The sequence below is a fragment of the Helicoverpa armigera genome, chromosome 15 (genome assembly GCF_030705265.1).
Source record: "Helicoverpa armigera isolate CAAS_96S chromosome 15, ASM3070526v1, whole genome shotgun sequence".
Taxonomy (NCBI): Eukaryota; Metazoa; Arthropoda; class Insecta; order Lepidoptera; family Noctuidae; genus Helicoverpa; species Helicoverpa armigera.
This window is the reverse complement of record NC_087134.1, coordinates 5,984,426-6,003,190: the sequence shown is the minus strand read 5'-3', so window position 1 is coordinate 6,003,190 and position 18,765 is coordinate 5,984,426. Positions and strand designations below refer to the sequence as shown.

Genomic DNA, 18,765 nt, shown 5'->3' with positions numbered 1-18,765 from the left:
ATATTAAAAGCAGTTTCTGAGAGACTAAATTCGGATTATGAATTTGTGGAATCTTGGTGAATTTCATGTACGTCACGTTCTTTTAGATACTAACAATTCTTTGATCCTGTTAAATGAAAGTCTTCAATGAAATACCATAGGCATGCATGTGGTCATTGAGCATTCGTGTTTTGGAGAATCTCAGCTGTAGCTGGTTTGGAAGTGTGCCCAATTAACGGTAATAGAAGCTCCCTTATTGCATGAGACTTAATATTGGCGTCATCTGTAGATAGTGCTATTTGTATATTTTTGGAAGTATTAGGAGTCTATATATACCACTTTCACTTAAATACGAAAATATTTAACAATTAAAATTAGTGGTACTTTTCATTAAAATTTATACCTATATATAGGTCTGTATTCCTTTACTTAGGTGTGTCATTTTTACTATGCAAGATAGAAACCGGAATGAAGAAGGATATTTCTTACAACGTTTTACCTACTACCCAAATTCCTGGAACCATTCACCTCAACTTCGAAGCAAAACCGCGGGCAACAGTTTCCATTCCACTTTGACCCGGGCTCTAAAACTACAACACGAATCAAACTTACCTACCATCTCCAAAATTAATCAAGCAAGCGGAACGGAATTTGCTAAACATTTCCCTAGAGTAGAGACCAGATAGAAGTTGAATCATGAAGCTGTGTGTTCCCTCTTACTGCTCACAAGTTACTGGCACGGTACAAGTAAATTTTGAATCGCTTTGGCAAGTTAAGCTTAGTGACAGGTATGTATGGGCCGTTAAGATTATTGAGTGTATCTTTGTAAGGCTTTAGGAATGAATGGCTAGAATTGTTTAAATATGTAGTTAAAATATGAAAACCAACTGAACTTTAGGCAAAGGTTAGATTTCGAAATACCAAAGAACTATCACAATCATAAACTATTCTATGAGACAAGTTAATCGTAATTCTTAATTGAAGGAAAAGATCGTGAGGAAACCTGTACTTTCAAGCCTGTAATCGTCAATACGCCTTGAACAAGATACACAACTGTATTTGTAACCTGGCCTTTGCCCAGCAATGAGACAGCAAAAGGATGATGATGATGTCAGTTAATCAACCAATTCTAATCACACCAATTCAACTCACAACAGATTCTAACCTCCAACAAAATCCAAAAACCTATCCAACCGGAACGCAGATAATATTTCTTCTCGTGTAAAGTGTGAGTGCAATATGCAGTAAGTACTGTATCCGACAGTTTGTTGAATAGAAAACCGCCGTACGGCCGCACGTAAGTTCGGTAGCCGGAGAATGGTCCACGCTAGGCTGCGGCGTGCGGTCGGCACATATGCGACCTGCCGAATATTATGTCTGTTGCCTAGCAACGTATGTAGATAAAAGTTTTGATGAAAATTGTTTGTTGTTTGCAAATAGTGAGAGTTTTGTTTTACTAAATAAAATGTATGACCTTTTATGTGACGGTACGAGATAGTACTTGACACCTATTTTTGAGTACGAGATTGATAGTGGATCCTTATTTAGTTTTTTTGTAAACGAAGAATAAAACATACAAGTGGTGTAATTAAATACCTAAATTTCTTTTTAGTAGTCTCTGTGTCGCCATAAAACTAGGTATGCCAGAAATTAAGTAAGTCAAAAGCATTTACTCCTATTATCTTCAGCACCAAATTAAGCGACACTGATGCTGTTTTGTCGGAGTCACTTATACAGACTAAGGACTTCAAAACTGAGTAAATTAAACTGTCGGATCCTACTTACGAAACATATTATTAAGGCAGTCGCCTTGTATATAACACCGCAAAGTCAAATGTTGGCCACTGTTGACAGTAGAAGACCCTTAACTTACATCATGTTAAATTGAGTTTGAGTAATTGGTTACACGGGTCAAAATGTTACCAAGTACCAAGTACCGACCAGTTATATATTTAGTGATGTAACGAGCAGCGAAGGTCCGACCACAGAGTAGTGAGTAAATGGAGTTACAATGTAAAGGCGTTTTGACAGGCGGCTGCACAAAAAGCTGTGCTTGTCATGTTGGCTTTTGTGCAACGCTGATGGTCAGTGAATGTAAAACGACAAGCCATTAAGTGCGTGGTTTTTGGACAAAAAGTGCAAAGAATATAAGATAGTATATGACTACTTAGCAGTCTAATTGTAGACTACAAATCCCTACAAACTGCCAAAAAAGTTTTTAACGAAATGTTATTATTATACATGTATTAAAATATAGTACAGAAGCATTCTAGTCAAACAGCTGAATAACATCTGTAGTTACACACTCACACATATTTTCAGCAAAATAAACACGATTAATTCCCGTATATACACACACTTTTCTTGAGATATCTTTTTAAGATCTCCATTTGTTCCTACTCCGTGTTTTGAACCCTTTTGTATTATGTTTCGCAGATGTTATTGTGTTCCCCAGATAGACGATAGACGTTGCTAAGGTGACATCAACGAGGTGAGAAGGAAATTTAAAGCAATTGTCTGTTATATAACGTGACAGGCTTCTTCTTATAAATTCTGTGTAACTTTGTATTGGCATATACATACGTAAGTACTATGTATACTTGAGTGTCTACCTGCTTTATTTGAAGTGATTTTTGTGCCGAAATGCTTTTGGTCCTTACGTGATGGAGTCTCTATAGCCGTGTACTGTATTATTCAGACGTAAAATTTGATTAAAAACAAATAGATCTACATCATTTCAAAACCCAAAATTTTCACCCAAAACTGTGTTAATAAAGACACAAATATGCAGAAACGACAAGTACTAACAGTACCCATAAAAAAATCAATGCAAATCTATTTTCGAATCTATTTATCGTCCAGAAATATGGCACAAATATTCTTCCATAAGTGCAAGCCGGCAGTTCGCGTAAGTAGGAGTGCGGTCCGCTACGTGCCGCCGCATCGCACTTTTATTACTTACATTTTTCACTGCACATACTCTTCACACCACCTAGTGACGTGCTAAAACTTATAATTTTGCCACTCACTGTATGCACTTGAAATGCAAATTATACTTCTAAGTAAATGTACTATGAAATGTACTGGGTGTCCCATAAGTCCTTTGAAATCTAAATTTCGAATAAAATTTAAATGGCGCGCGGGAATGGCATGCGGGGTGCGGGGATAGCATCAACGGTCTTTGGGAATTCATTCGCCATGGAAAGTTTTACCGTAGCGGACCGTGGTTTTTGTGTGCTTGAGTTTTATCAAAACAATGATTCGGCCACCATTGCGCGTTCATTGCGGGGAGTATCTTTTGATTCCTGTATTAACTGATTTTTTTATGGATGGTAATTTCTTAGCTTTCTTTAAAATGCGCTGTAACGTCGATCTGGGTGTATTTAATGCATTGGAACGCTTACGAATGGATTGAGTAGGATTTTCACGAACTGACTCTTGCACTACGTCGATGTTGTCTTCCGTCAACGTTGAATCATTGTTGTGATAAAACTCAAACACACAAAAACCACGGTCCGCTACGGCAAAACTTTCCATGGCGAATGAATTCCCAAAGACCGTTGATGCTATCCCCGCACCCCGCATGCCATTCCCGCGTGCCATTTAAATTTTATTCGAAATTTAGATTTCAAAGGACTTATGGGACACCCAGTATATTAAAATAATGTACGTACAAGTAACTCTACAAAACAACTCAGGCTCTGGAATTCCATGAATGGATCAGATTAGAGAGAATAGATTACACATACCTACTTACTTACATATGTTTCAGGCATGGCAGGCCTGCCTTTAATGAGTGCATGTAGTATTAAGAATCCCTGGACTTATTTTTTTTTAGACTTAGGTTTCGAATTAATGTTAAAACTGTTGGTAAGTTACTTATGTACTTATTTAATAAATAAATAATCACAACACTTTTTGGTAAGGGTTTTCAGCTCGGTCACTTGCTAAGAGTAGGTATATCATATGGGACCATTACTCATCTGTATTCATGCTATGCTTACAAACCTCTGGCTAGGGGAAGTAATATATCTATGACATACACTTCTATGTTATCTACTACACAATGCGTTGGACTAAAATGATAGGCACCCTGCCCTCAATACTTTAGGTATGCCTAGATTAAACCCGGTTCTTCACATTTCAGTCTTTTGTTCTACAATATCCCTAGGTGCAAAATATAATGAAGACGTCGATCGGAATTTCAATTGAAATTTTATAATAGAATTCCGGCCATCTCGAGTATTTCAAGATTTTATATAATCGTAATTACGTATTCTTTTCTATAGTAACGCTGACATTTCCCTAATGGTGTCCTTTTGTTTTATTCGTCGACATTAACACGGAAAGGTTATGAAGTAAGTCCGAGCCCCCGCCGTCCCCTCCGAAAGGGGCAGTTCCCCTCCCCCGGCAGCGTCTTTCACGTCACATCAAATGTGCTATCTATTGTTTAGATGCGAATTTTATCTAAGCGCGTCCTATTCGATAAAATTTAACGTTTGTTTGAGCGTTTTGTAACAGAACGCGGCGGGTGTGGGGCAGCCCCGGGCTGTCAGCTTCGCCCTACAATATTCATTATTGACAATTTGAATGGAAGAGAAAAATGTCAGACCCGTGTTGTAGGTAATGTAAATATTTGATCAAAATAGAGCGCCAGCCCTACCCCGCTGCGCAGATGCGAGATATTTGACAGTTTTAAATTTACTATGTGAAATAGGGGCTTTCGGGGGCCGCGTATATTAATATATTATCCCACAGATAATACGCACATAAACCTGCCAGTTGTTTCAGAAAATAATCTGCCCGCCAGGCCTTAATTTGCAATTTTTCTGTGGGAGTTTTAAATTTAAATTGACTTTTATAAATGCGGACGCTGTGCCGGACTTTCGTTTTAGTATTTTGGGGTTTAATTTTATAAAAGTGGGGGCGTTTAAGCGATTCAATTGCTTAGTCGGCGGTGCCGGTAACAGATGACATCTAGGGGCGAAACAGTCAAATAAAGGTCTCAAAAGGGATCGTTTAGTAAAAATCCAGCTTTTAAATAGCAGCTGAATACCTAAGCCTTTCAAAATGTCTCGCAATGAGCTGAAACTGTTTTCTTCCAGTGACTAACGTTACACCGCGCCCTACCGTTAACGTCGCCATAACCCGCACTTGTTGCGGTGCTGCTGATTTATGAAGCAATGTTCTGATGGCTAATTGTATAACAATTAAAATTAATTGCCATCTTAAAATATTAGAACGTTCTCTGCCACACCTGCGTCATCGAAGATATTACCGCGGTCGTCATCATCTGTCATTGAAATTGCTTTCTTTGTAGACAATGTGCTTAAAAAGTCTTAAAACAATGAGTAAAGTATCGTAACTGGCCAAGTTTTTTACTCGCAACTAAAAATTGGTAAGTACCTAAAAGTTGGCCCACACCTATACCTACTTACTAATAAAATTGTTGCTATTAATTTACTCAGAGTTTTTAAAACTTTACGTGGAAAATAATACCCAATTCAATAAAATAGAGATAAAGTTAATATTTATAAAAGCGCAATTTACATAACAAAAATATATAGGAATGCAAAAAAAGTGCGGCAGATATAAATTAAAAAGTTCATGGCTTAGTGACATTTATAACAATTTTTATTATCTGGATTTGGACTTGGCTCAACACTTTTTTGATTTATGGCACTTAATTTAAGTAGAATTGAATTATCGTTTTAGGGCATTATAATTAGAACCACCAAGTTAAATGCTGATGAAGCTTAATTAACGTTTTAGCAAATTATGATGAAAAATGTTTCAGCTTACAAAAGCATGAATTTGGTGGTATTTTTATACGAGACACAGATAACACGAATTTAGAATAATGTTTGCGGTTCTTGATCCATTAAATAATAAGTGCGCGCCTTACGTACACTGAATGACATTGCTGAGAGGATAGACTTATTTTCGTGTTCTTTGAATGAGTTCACAAAAACTACATTGTATCTACTATGTTATATTAATAGATGATAGAGGAGTTACGTTACCACGCTACCGCCTTGGGATATTACTGTAATGGCAGCTGTGTTATATGAATAAATAAATAAAATTGATTATTTTCTAGTAGTGTATTTTTACATAATTATATCAACACGATGAACGGAAGTCATTGACACATTCCGTCAAGCACGTGTATCAACTCCAACATAGTTCCAACTACTTAAGCCATTCCAGAAACACTTCGTAATACCCACACAGCTTCTAAGCGTTTACTTCACGAAGTTACCGCTTCCCAGATCATAATACTTGCTTACTTGGTATCGTACACCGGCTATTTATAAAGGCTACACGTGTCTCCGTTGCACTACCTACTCCTTGAATTCACTTACACTTAGCTTTGAACACCTTTTAAAGGTAAGGAGAGACACATTTTTCATGATTTGAAGTGCCTTTTTTAATGGATGCTGTCGTGAACTGTGGTCTACTTAAGTATACAAGTACATAAAACTAGATATTTCTAGGATCTTGTTCCTGGATGTAACCATTCATACATACGTAAATTCTAATCACTAAAAAGGGTTTCTGCTCTATTAATAAGAATTACATGCAATTCAAATAGGAATGTGATCACCATGGATTGTTACAAAAAAAAAAGAAGCAGAAATATGCAAAAATGCAGTAAAAAAGATTACTATTAAAAAAGAAATGTCAAAGCAAGCAGGAAGGAAAGTCGATCGACTTCAAAGTGTTTTTACAGGTCGTTTGACGACTTACACTGACCGTTCCACTTCGCTTCAATATGTTATAGAATGCAACGAAGTGGGACATCTTCCGCAAAGCCTTCTATCTTCTTACTGAATCGAATTTTGTTGCTGAATTTTATTTCTAAGTAATTGTAAAAGTTTCTTAGATGTTCTTAGGTATTTGGAATTTTTCAATTCTATCTAGTTTGGTATATATTTGTGTTTTTATGATGAGTAGTCCACTCCGAGACTAAAGGGCCGGCCAGAGAATTTGCATTGCCATACAGCGTGGTAATGCGATCATAATTTTGAGAATTGAAAATTAACTTTAATTTCTCTTATTTTGTCTAGTAACTTACGATTGCATATATTATGTAACTTGCTTGTCTTCATGACAATTTTTTTTTAATTCATGATCTCCAAAGAAAGCTTTGCATGTCGTTTTATTGATATTGCCATTTACCTTATGACTTTCCGCTTGAAACGATACATAATTAAGAAACGTTTACTTATGCACCCTTTTATTTGTTTTTAATATACCTACCAGCAAAAAGATACACATCAGCATTACTGTACAGAAAGAAAATTGACATAGAATTCTCCTTTGATATTCAAAATTGTCGTGCAATATACATTGAATTTTCATATAAGTGTTTCTGAAGTAGCGTCGTACGTTTCTATTTACTATGGAGACATCGGGATGGTTCTCGTAAGTCTTCGCGCATAGTGTAGACTTAACAGTCGGCCGACTGTTGGCCCAGGCAGTGGTTGGAATTTTTTATTTTTTTATTTACAAAATCGTGAAGAATTCAACCAAAGTTTTTACTCGGTCTAATACCGGACAAAAACCTGATCTTTGTTACGTGTGTAGTTCCATTCATCTTCATACTGATTTATGAGCCTAAACTATCGACCGACTAAAAGTATGTAAGTAGTGTGCGCGTACTCTAATATCTTCTAACATTTCTGCACTCCTGGTAGTCTGTCTGTCGGTGACCGTTTTACTTCGGCTTAAAATGTTTTGAAATGCAGTGGACTGAAGCAGTACAGGCTCTTTCTACATAATATTGTGTGACCTGTCTTTGGTTCTTTGATATAAACATTTATTTTGATTTAAAAGTTCTGGTCCTTTGAATTTTTGGGTTTTGTTTTGATGTAAACTTGTAACGGTCGATTTTCGAGTGATAGTAATTATAACAATCTTTTCAAAAACCGTAGAACGACATGAATATTTATCTGTCACGCAGCAAGTAATTTATAAAACGAATTCCTCACATAAAATAAACTTCAGGAGAATTGTAAGTTCATAATGTCATAATAACTCACATTCACACCATTACAATATGAAAACTAAATTCGTGCAAATGTATGCCGAGTGCTTTTTGTGAGAGAACGTATTACAGGCTTGATACCGTAATTCAGTCCGTCAGGTGCAGATGCTGCCAACGACTCCAAGCGATTAACCCATTTGAGGGCACGAGCCACCAGCCAACCAGTTAAGAAAGACCTTTCAATATCCTCGTAAGTACCCTTCAACCCCTTCTGATCCATATGAGTGAGGGACGCGGGGAGGCTCAGGCTAAGATTGTGTTTCATCGCGCAGAAATGGAATGTTTGTGCCAATACTTGAATATTATTGATATTGCACTTAAATATTCGAATATCAAAATCCCTTGGGTGTTTACTCTGACACAGATGTAATAGATTGCAGTATTTATTCCCAGTTAGTAGGGTGGAGTGTATTTAAAGTCTTTAATGTGTTTTTGTAGCACATACATCATAACATTTGAAATTGAATTCTGTGTTGGTAAACTTTGCTGTGTGATTTCAATTTCATGTGACTTTTTGGCTTCTAATGAAGACCTGCTTACAGTGAAAATGCAGATTTAATAACATTACAAACAATGGTCTACATAACACCACATACAACCACGCTAGCATATTATTATATGGAGGGGGTAAACAATGAGTCAGCATTTTATCATTTCACCCGCTAAGTTCAAGGCGCACGGACGTCTCGACCCACGTCACCGCGGCTAAGCTAGTTGACAAGCTCGACCAATACGACGGCAGGATAAGGCGGAATCTAATACACAACTAATTTAATTAGAAACGTCCTGATGAATAAAATAGATACGGTTAAATAGGGGTTGGCAGTACTAAATGTTTGATATGGGATCTGTTTTCGAGATGTCATCTTATCTAATCTAAATTCTCGTACTGACTGTCTTGAATTTAGACTTGCAAAAAAAATTGTTTATGATTTTACAAGGTCTTTTAATAGTTTTGTAAGTATTTATAGGAATAGAAAGAATGTCTGGAAGAGTGTTAAATTGCTTAAATAAGTATCCAAACAACACATTTAATTGCCAGTCCAACAAAAGAATAGATGAGACAGAAACATGTAATTTAACTTTCGTGGGCATTAATTTTGTTGAAAGTGTTACATTTCCGAATATTCTAGCGGGAGTTTTGCAGCGGGTCCCTTGTCAAATCGCACTCGGCGAGCTCAACCGACCGAATTTAATTTAAACGCTACACCCAGTACACCATTGCACCGCCTTCTCTGGTAAATACTTAGGTACCGAGTTGGCAAAATGAACAACCTAGTTTTTGACTGACAGTGTTAATAGTAAACGTATTGTGACAGCGAGAACTTTTTTATGAAAATATGTAGTTTATAAATAAAATATGGCCAGTAATGAGAAGGGACTTTTTAAACTTCGAATCAAAAGAGCAAAACAAGGTCGTAATGTTTAAAGTCAAAAAAAGAAAAAAAAAAAAAAGTCGTGGTGGCCTAGTGGGCAAAGAACCAACCTCTCGAGTATGAGGGCGCGGGTTCGAATCCAGGTCAGGCAAGTACCAATGCAACTTTTCTAAGTTTGTATGTACTTTCTAAGTATATCTTAGACACCAATGGCTGATAAAAAGGTGAACTAAAACATCTTGAGGAAACCTGGACTATATAGTCTGAAATCACCAACCCGCATTGAGCAAGCGTGGTGATTAATGCTCAATCCTTCTCCGTGTGAGAGGAGGCCTGTGCCCAGCAGTGGGACGATAAATAGGCTGTAACTAACCTAATGTTTAAAGTCTCGTCCGAAAGACAAAACAATCGACACAGAAGTGACCTTCAATTAGAATTCGATACAACAGAGTTCTCCCATTCGATTAACACGAGAAACTTTGTTTTAAACTCGATTTTACAGTTCGATAGGAACTACGAAAACGGGTATGATTTATTGTGTACAGTTTTAGTAGTAGTTAGTCTGATTTACAGTTACAAATTGGTCTATCAAGACGGTTAAGCAACTTCCGCACGCAGGGGCCAATTTTACGGTTCGCGATCCTTCTACGACTTAAGTAACTAAACGTAGTTTGACTAAATATTGTTGGGAGTTACAGTTTGAGATGTTCCACTTGAGATATCTCGAAGATTTGGTATGATTTTAAATTTATTACGTGTTAGTCTTTGGTCCTTTGGTCTATTTCAAAAATTAATTTTCATAAAAATTACAAAGAAAAGAATCCTTTCTTTTCCATTAATTTGAAAATAAACTCAAGCCTACCTAATTTACATTAAAAAAAATATGTACCTCTTGACTGTAGATAATGGGAACAAAGTTTGATAATCTCACGGCCGCCGAAGCCGATTTGAAAAATCCTTGACATGATTGATAGCTTCCAAACTTTTTGGTACAAAATATACCATCAGAGCAAACGCGATGAGATCGCAGAAACGTGCGATGATAAAGAAATGTACAAGAACATTCTTGTAGTTAAAGAAAATTGAGGAAAACCGTTCTTGTAAGCCACGCTAAGTATTTTCAGAAATTTTTCCTCATTTTTTGAACATTTATTTTGTCAGTAAGCCGAATTCGATAGTATTTAAGGTCTTTTTTAATGGGCGTAAGCTCATTATGACATAGGTGCTCAAACGTACCCGTACTCTTAATTATCATTTAATTTTGTTACTCAGTTACATCATACTTAAATTCATAATATTTATAAAATAATACACAAATTCTAAAATAGTTGACACTATTGAATTCTAAAGCCAGTAATCAAATTACAATATTTCGTTAAAAACTTTATTTTCATGAATTAAATTACTCAGAATGAGCGTTATACACACCAAAATGTTAATCACCTTAATTAAATTAACAAAATAGCTTTAACAAAGCGGACAATTTTAAATCCTTCATCATTAATGATATTTAAATATTTTATTCAATTATTGTTGTAATACAATATTATCCAGATTATTCAACTCATAAGCTTAGCGAAATGCAGTTCAGAATAAATCTCATTTCAAACAATTTGTTCGATATAATCTCATACAGCATTATCTCATGTCAAATTCACAAACTGCAGTCTCGCAGCCAGACGTAGGTAACTTATTTACACGGACACGCAGTAACGTTATCGAATCAACGAGTTAGCAGTTTTGATCCAGGTATAACAATGTTAGTCCCAGGTGCGAGGTAAAATTAAACTCTATCCTAAAAAGGTTTTGTAAGCAAAATAAAATTGGCAGGCAAAGGGTCGGGAGGGATGGCCCACAATGATTACTCTAGGTTACCCGAACGTTCCGCGCCCCCAACCTTGAATACTGATCAGAATTCAACGATGCTGATTGATTCCAATTTTTTTCGTGTAACAGATTTCAGAAATCTATTTTATACTTTTGGGAGATTCCTTATTGTAGAGGAGGTCGGTTGAATTTTATATTATCGCCTTGTTAATTCTTTGGGGCCTGTGAGGTTTCTTCGAATTGCTTTGCTCGTTTCGTCTTTTATATTTGTTCGATATAAAAAATACTTCGCGATTTCTTACAATTTATTTCCTTTTATTTAAGTTTGCCGTAGCCATAAAACACGATATACATTACGTGACTGCGTCGCTCTCGTATAAAAGGCCCATCGTATATCCGCATCTTTGTGACAGCTACAAACTATGATCTACAGCGAAGGCCGAACACGTCAAAACAAACGTTTTCCCAAAGAAAATTAAACTTCCTTTGAGCTCACAACTAACTTAATCAAAAGAATAAAATAGAAGAAAACAGTTTCCAACTTCGCCCTTTGGCAAAACAATATCGGTTTTCTGCTTATTATTTTTCAGTTGCGTGAAGTTTGGTGATTATATTATTGAGTATTCTTCTTTGAGCTTCATTTCGTCTCAGTCGGGTCCTTGTTTGCACATCGAAGTTATTGGAATGGCAGATATAAGAATATCAGACACAATTTATTAGGAATTTAAAGTTTGTGTATGTATAAAAAACGGTAATGGAATTGCTTTACCTTTTTAAAAGAGGATAGACACACTTTTCCTACCCTTTCCAGGAACTCAGGCTTTAATATATTTGAAGCGCAGGTTACTTAGCTTTAGTACATAATACTTCAGAGTTTTTCTCCGAAGGTGCAGCTTTTATGTAAGTATGCCTTGGAAACTACGTTACATTTTGCCGCTGACCAACAGACTACCAGAGAAAGATAAAGAGAGACAAAGAAATAAGAAAGTAACCTTCTGACACTAAAACTAAACAGATAATTAAGCCAGTTAATAGTAAAAGTTACTATGTTTTATTCAATAATGAAAATATATTGTGATGATAGCAAACAGTTTGTTCCTATATCCTTCAGTAAATTTCAAATGTCTATCCAAATACTAGGAGAGCAGAAACATGCAGAAGCTAAACACAGAGCATAACTTAACATGCCTCAGTCTACTGACACGCCAAGACAAAACGTGTCAGATATTATACTCATATTCCTGCAAGTTTAAAGTTTATATACATGTACCACAACTATCTACCTCTTAGCTAACTTTCAAAACTTGCTCACTATGATAAGCTGTTGCCTCTCACTGGATTTATTTCATAGGAACTCGACAAATCCTGAAAATGTGAAGTTACAGTATGTCTCGTTCCAAGTTCCATTTTCGAAGGTAAAGTTGGGAAATTTTTAAGCAATGTATGTGTGTGAAGTTGAAAAATATTTTTAGTTGCGACTGTGATGTGGCGTTTGAATTTTGTTTAAGTAAATAAAAATGTAAATAATATTATCTGCAAATAAATAAATTGGGAATCATTTGTTTAACATATTTTCACACCATCTTATATACTTAAATTCGAAACTATTGCAAGATTGTCAATCGTTTATTGGTAGTCACTTTGCATACTTTGAACTACATCAAAAAGGCGTAGAAGGCATAGCGCGCAATTATCCGATACTGTAGCATTATCGAAACTACGCCGTAGCAATGTCATAGCACGTAATTTTTAAAATATTTTTTATAAATCAGGAGCAGTAATACTTTTCACCTCATAAAAGTCTAGAATAATTACAATCATAACGAAAATGTAATACAAAACAATCCCGCAATTAATGTCTAACATAATGAGTTAGATAAGGCGGTGTTACCCCGGGGTATTGTGCACAGTACACAATTCATGTTAATATAACGTTATTGTGCTCATAATATGAGACGTGTACTGTAGTCTGTATGTGCCGTTAACAGCCTTTAAGCACATTAAGAAGTTACACTTTTAGTTCAAAGTAGGTTAAGCGCGAGGTGATGTACCGACTTTATCTGCGGTGTTAATCTGTGCGTGATCTGTTTTTCTAATTGTTATAAGAACAGGCTTTCCTTTTACGAATACCTATATTCAGTTTAAAAAAATGTTTTAAGCTTTTGGGTTTTGAAAAGGTCTCCAAGTAACCTTTCCTTAATTTTAAAGAAAAAAAAGTCTTGTCCCTTTTATTAGTAAATGCAAATGAGGCTAATACAACATTATTTTTCTCGGAAGGAACTTCAATTTCAATCCATTGTATCAACCCAAAGCTTATAGGCTAAAGCAAAGCCCCAACGTTTTCGCAAGCCCGCATCTAAACGAATTTTCCTCAAGAACTTCCGAAGTAATGTCGAAGGCTCCCGATGCGTCACGAACTGCCCATTCTCTACCACTTTGTATGTTATCCTAAGGAAAACAGCCACATTCGGTGTCGTTCTAAGATGGCTAAACAATACAATATTCTGAACATAATCCAGAAGAAAAATACATCGCTTTTTGTTCTTGTGTTTCTACAAGTATTTTTTTTTTTGTACAAAACAAAGAATTGTTGATATCAATTTAATAAACTTTCTTCTCCCATGTATCAGAATAATAAATAACTTTATCCCCGCACAATATTTATGTTCAAAACTACGCTCAATTTCAATAATTGTATGAGTTTGAAACTCAACACAAGTTTTACACGAATGCTAACAGCCCAATGTTTGTTTTGCCTTAACATTCTCGCAATATGTTACAGTAACGACTTATTATGAAGACGTACACATATTTGAATAACAAAGTCCTCAACTGACATGATTTTGATTTTCGAACACAAACTCCTGTCACGTTTTCCCGCGTAAAGTGGTGGCAGCCGCCATCTTGGAACGTGACGTTGACGGCTGACGGCGCGCGTTGACGCGCTTCCTCTATTTAAATATCCCGCCTCTTTTATTCGCCACCTATTTTGTTTTAGCAAATAGGGGATCTAATTTATTGTGGGATCTTTTGTTAGCTGCTATAATGAACGCGAGCGTTTGCTTTGTTCCGGGCTCGGTTGGATATCAGCAGTTAACACTATAATGGTTAAAATGGGCTTTCTGCACGAAATATTTAATTTACCTGGCTTAAAGCATGGTTTAATGTTTGAATGTTTTATTCAATGTTTTATTATAAAAACCGGTGGAATATAAATGATTTATCTTTCTTTACGGAAAAATTTGAATACACACATGAATTCCAGTAAAAGGCCACAATAAATCTCATAAGCCGCTCCTTATCCGAGCTTTTTGTCTTGTCTAGCAGTCAGTTACAATCGAACGCAGGAAAAGTAACAGGATATCCTTTTCAGGTCACGTATGAGCCGCTACGTAGATAACAGTGAGAGCGATACACCTTGATATAAAACACGAATAAGTCTCACTTCATGGTAGCAGGTAGCTTATATTAAATTCATCCGACATCTGTTCCTGACACTCTCTCAAACATTGGAAGGCAGGAACTCTCAGCGTTTGCGAAAATTAGTTGCTTTTAGTTCCACGCTACATGGGTACCTACTTGTGACTCGAGAGCCCAAAAACAAAGGATCGTTAACGCAAATTACGCCCAGAAATTTAACGAAGACGCACATAATTATTTTGGTATAATTCAGAGTACATTCATTAACTTGTCATAATTACCAAGGTACTTACTATCTTTATGTATTCAAAGAAATGAAATATACTCGTGTACTTCTTAAGTTTTAATGTTTACGATGTCTATTTCCGCGACCTTTCTTATTACATAAAATGGAAACGTGGAAACTCGTCTTAAGCTGTAGAATTTATTTTAAAATTATGAAAGAGTGGAATAATTAAGGACGGTAAAACATTTTCCTGAGTAAAAATGTAGCATGTTACCACAAAGTCCGCGGACCTCATTATTCCGCGATTTATACGGAGCCCCCAGAAAGCGAACTAGGGACGCGCACTTGACCTGTTTTTTCATAAACAATATACAATACCGCATTCTGTCCTGTAGAAAAGGGTAAAAGGATAATAAATTCCTTCTAGCAAAGGCAGTTGATTTACGAGTACTCACAATTCAGATTATTTGGGCGCTTCTGGCATTATTTATGAGTTAATTTGCATTAAAACAGTTTTTATTCTGATAAATATTGCGAGGAGGACGCTTTTTCGTGCTTTTGTCGCGAATTTTAATACCTAATTGACTTTTTGCTGTATTGTGACAGCTCATCGTTCAAGTTTTTCAGAAACCTAAAGTTTTTGAATGATGCCGACTTTTTATAAAAGTCTATCAGCATTTTTAAAGCCAGCCTGTTTGTTCCATGTCAAGTTTTTGCTCTTAAAATATGTACAAAGTAAGCACTTTTAGTGCCTCATACAATAGAGAAGGGAAGACATGCATGCATTATTTATAAAAAGGTACGTAAACTGTCGCATTTTATGTAATTTACGTTTTAATCTATTCTAACTTTATTCTGACTAGTTCTTTACTTTGATGTTAGTTACCTATGTGACTATAATACATGGTTTTCTAGTATTTCCTGAATTTATTTCAGTTTTTAACATGATTTTCAGTATTAGTTAGCCGAATATATCACCTATATTGTAATTTAAAGTACTCACGCAAAAGTCTTCATACAAAACAACAGTACCAAATTGCACTCGGTGTAACTATACCCCTTTCCATTAACATTTTAACAAAAAACCTTCGACACCCGCAACAAAAACTTTCAATTCATAATTAATGGCGCTTTCTCTTTACTAGCCAATAAAGCAGGGATCGGCAACCCTTAACTTCGATTATAGCCATTCATCGTAATCGTTGATCGTCACGCTAGTTGTAAGTACCTAAAGTACCTATATGTAAAGGACTGGAACGATAATTGGTTCGCATTAAGCCATCTTCCCGCCTGCTCCGGACATTGACTTACTGAAGGGCCGCGTCGACTCAGCGTTTCTCTCACCACCAACATTTTTTTAATACCCCGCCTGTTTTTAACACTACGATTCTTGTTTAATGGAGGCCTTCGTATAAAAAACGTTTTAGCTGAAAATTATGGAGATTAATTTTTGGGAATGTTTTTCGATTTTGATCCTTAGGTTTGTGTTATTGGTCCTTTGTGATTGCTAATAGGTAAGGAAGTGGAGTGTGAAAATCTATTTGGCAGTCATTTGTTATTGCAGATTACACGATTGCGTGTCATTGTAGTGGTAATAAATAGATATTAATGAAAAAATATCATCTACACATTATTATTATTTTGGTGGGTTTCATTTTTTACAAAACAGAATGTAAAATCGTTACTTAATTCCGTATTTTAACTTTTCAGCAGCCAGCTGCTTTTGGAATAGTGTTAAAATGGGTTAAATATCGAAGTAAAACCGTAAGATAAAGCTAGCAGAAAAAATAATTAACATCCCTATATTATATACGTGTAAAGATTACTTGTTTATAACTTGAAGTTAGGAAGGAATCAGTGGGGAATGCTTAGTAAAAATCCAGACGGTTTCAGTTTACGACTTGCTTGTTTTTTACGACGCGTATTTTTTTTACGTTGCCATTCTGTATTATGTTTGTTTATAGAACATAATATTACATTACATAGGCCTTGTTTTAGTGTTTTAATTTATTTTTGAGAATGTGTGATGAAAAAAATGTATAAACTCCATTCAGTGTATCGTATTCACGTCTAAATGTGAAAATTAGGTGTACGTACAACTAAATTGAACATTTTTTAATATTTTTCTATCCTAATTTGATCACAATCTGTTTTGATAAAATTGCATCTTTAATTTAAGAAACTGATAATACCATTAAATACTATTCATTAAGTTGTCTTTAAATAGACTTATATATATATTAATATACACCGTAATTACTTAGTAAGTATAACATGAACCCGTACTTAATTATAATTATAGGGCTATCAGTAACTGTAGATTAATGATCCTGAAAACTAACACCAGCTTACTAATTAATTATAGTAACTTGAGTCTCCACAGTATTAATAACCATAGCTAGTAATTATAATTTAATTGATTAAGCACGAAAACAGATAACGAGCCCTTATAATTGTGTACAGATAATAATACCGAGTAATTCCATATTATTCTATGGAATATAATAGTATATAAATAAAGCTTTTATTGAATGGGATTCTGGGAATCAAGTGCCTAATTATAAAGTTCCAAAATAGTTGTTGTTAACAAAGCTTAATAATGTATTAGAAATAAATCCCCTATAGGCTTAGAGATAACCCTATTAAAAAATATAAATACGACCAAATTAAGCATAGTAGCAAAAACATCAACGCCGATTACAAACACTATTTATATCTATCTAACATTAACTTATCAGACATATTCTTGCAAATAGCTTCCATAACCACACTCATACATAGCATTCCAACCATGAAATACCAACCAAATGGCAATTTTCCGCAACTACGACATCAAAAACGAAATAAAAACATTGAAAGTAAGGTTATCTACAGCACTTACAGTAACAAAACTTTTGACACAAACAACATTATGTACTTACTTGCAGCCAGACGAAGGCAGCCTCGGAGCCCACATTGGAAACACGAAAAAATCGTCAACACCCAAATACATTGATATACATCATGACACAAACGTAGTAAGTGTAGTAAGCGTAGCACATGTAGAGGCGTGCCGTGAGTTCGCCGGTGCACGCGGCCGCACTCAGTCAGCTGATCGCGTACGACAGCTAATCACTCGGCAGCGGGCAGGCCAGGGGCTGAGTCCAGGCGCGGTCGCCTCGCTGCCTCACCGGGGAACACTTCCCCATTGACACCAGCACCGAGGGCTCCGATACGAGTCGGCGGCGGCATTTTCGAGTTCCAAGCGGGCGGCCCCGCCGCACTCGCCGCCACACTAATCAGTAATCGTTGCTGGAGGGAGGCTGCGTCGCTCTCGCCCTCGTCTCCCCCTCCCCCCCTCCCGCCGCCTACCTCGCCCCGCTCTCGCAACCCCCGCGCGTAGCCTACTACATCCGACCAGAATCGGAAGACGGGAAATTCGGTAAAATAAGGAAATTTTTGACTTTTAATTTTTTCGTGTTTTTACTTTGAATGTAAATGGGAACCTTTATGGAAATCATGCTTCTTTTGGAACACGTTTTCCAGTTTCCTTATCTTTTCACCTTTTGGATCATTAAGCAAAATTGAATAAAGATTCGAAAAGAAATACATATGCTAATATTTCAATGTACATCTATACTTATCAGATGGTATATATAAATCAAGGTTGACAATATTTTGCCTTCTGCGCATTTCTCCTGTAATCACCTACTCTATGACGCTGAAGCCAAATTTTCAGGGGTGACACACTCCCATTAAATATTCATTCGTGGATTGTAAATTAGTGAATTCTCCGAGATAACAGGGTGCCCCGGGAGGCGATAAGGCCCGAATGAGACCGACACTTGCCGTGGATTTAACCAGTCCTGGGTAGACCGCGATCACTCACGGTGTTCTGAATTCAGACC

General features: G+C 36.1%; 1 protein-coding gene across 1 annotated transcript in view; it reads right to left on the bottom strand.

Annotated features, from left to right (window-relative positions):
* LOC110370533 (cell adhesion molecule Dscam1) overlaps positions 1–18,172 on the bottom strand; it is a 160,389-nt gene extending 142,217 nt beyond the window's left edge. The window contains 1 exon segment of the mRNA XM_064038178.1: positions 17,800–18,172. Coding sequence (XP_063894248.1) covers positions 17,800–17,870 — 71 coding nt within the window. The 5' untranslated portion in view covers positions 17,871–18,172.
* Between the last annotated feature and the right edge of the window lie 593 nt (positions 18,173–18,765).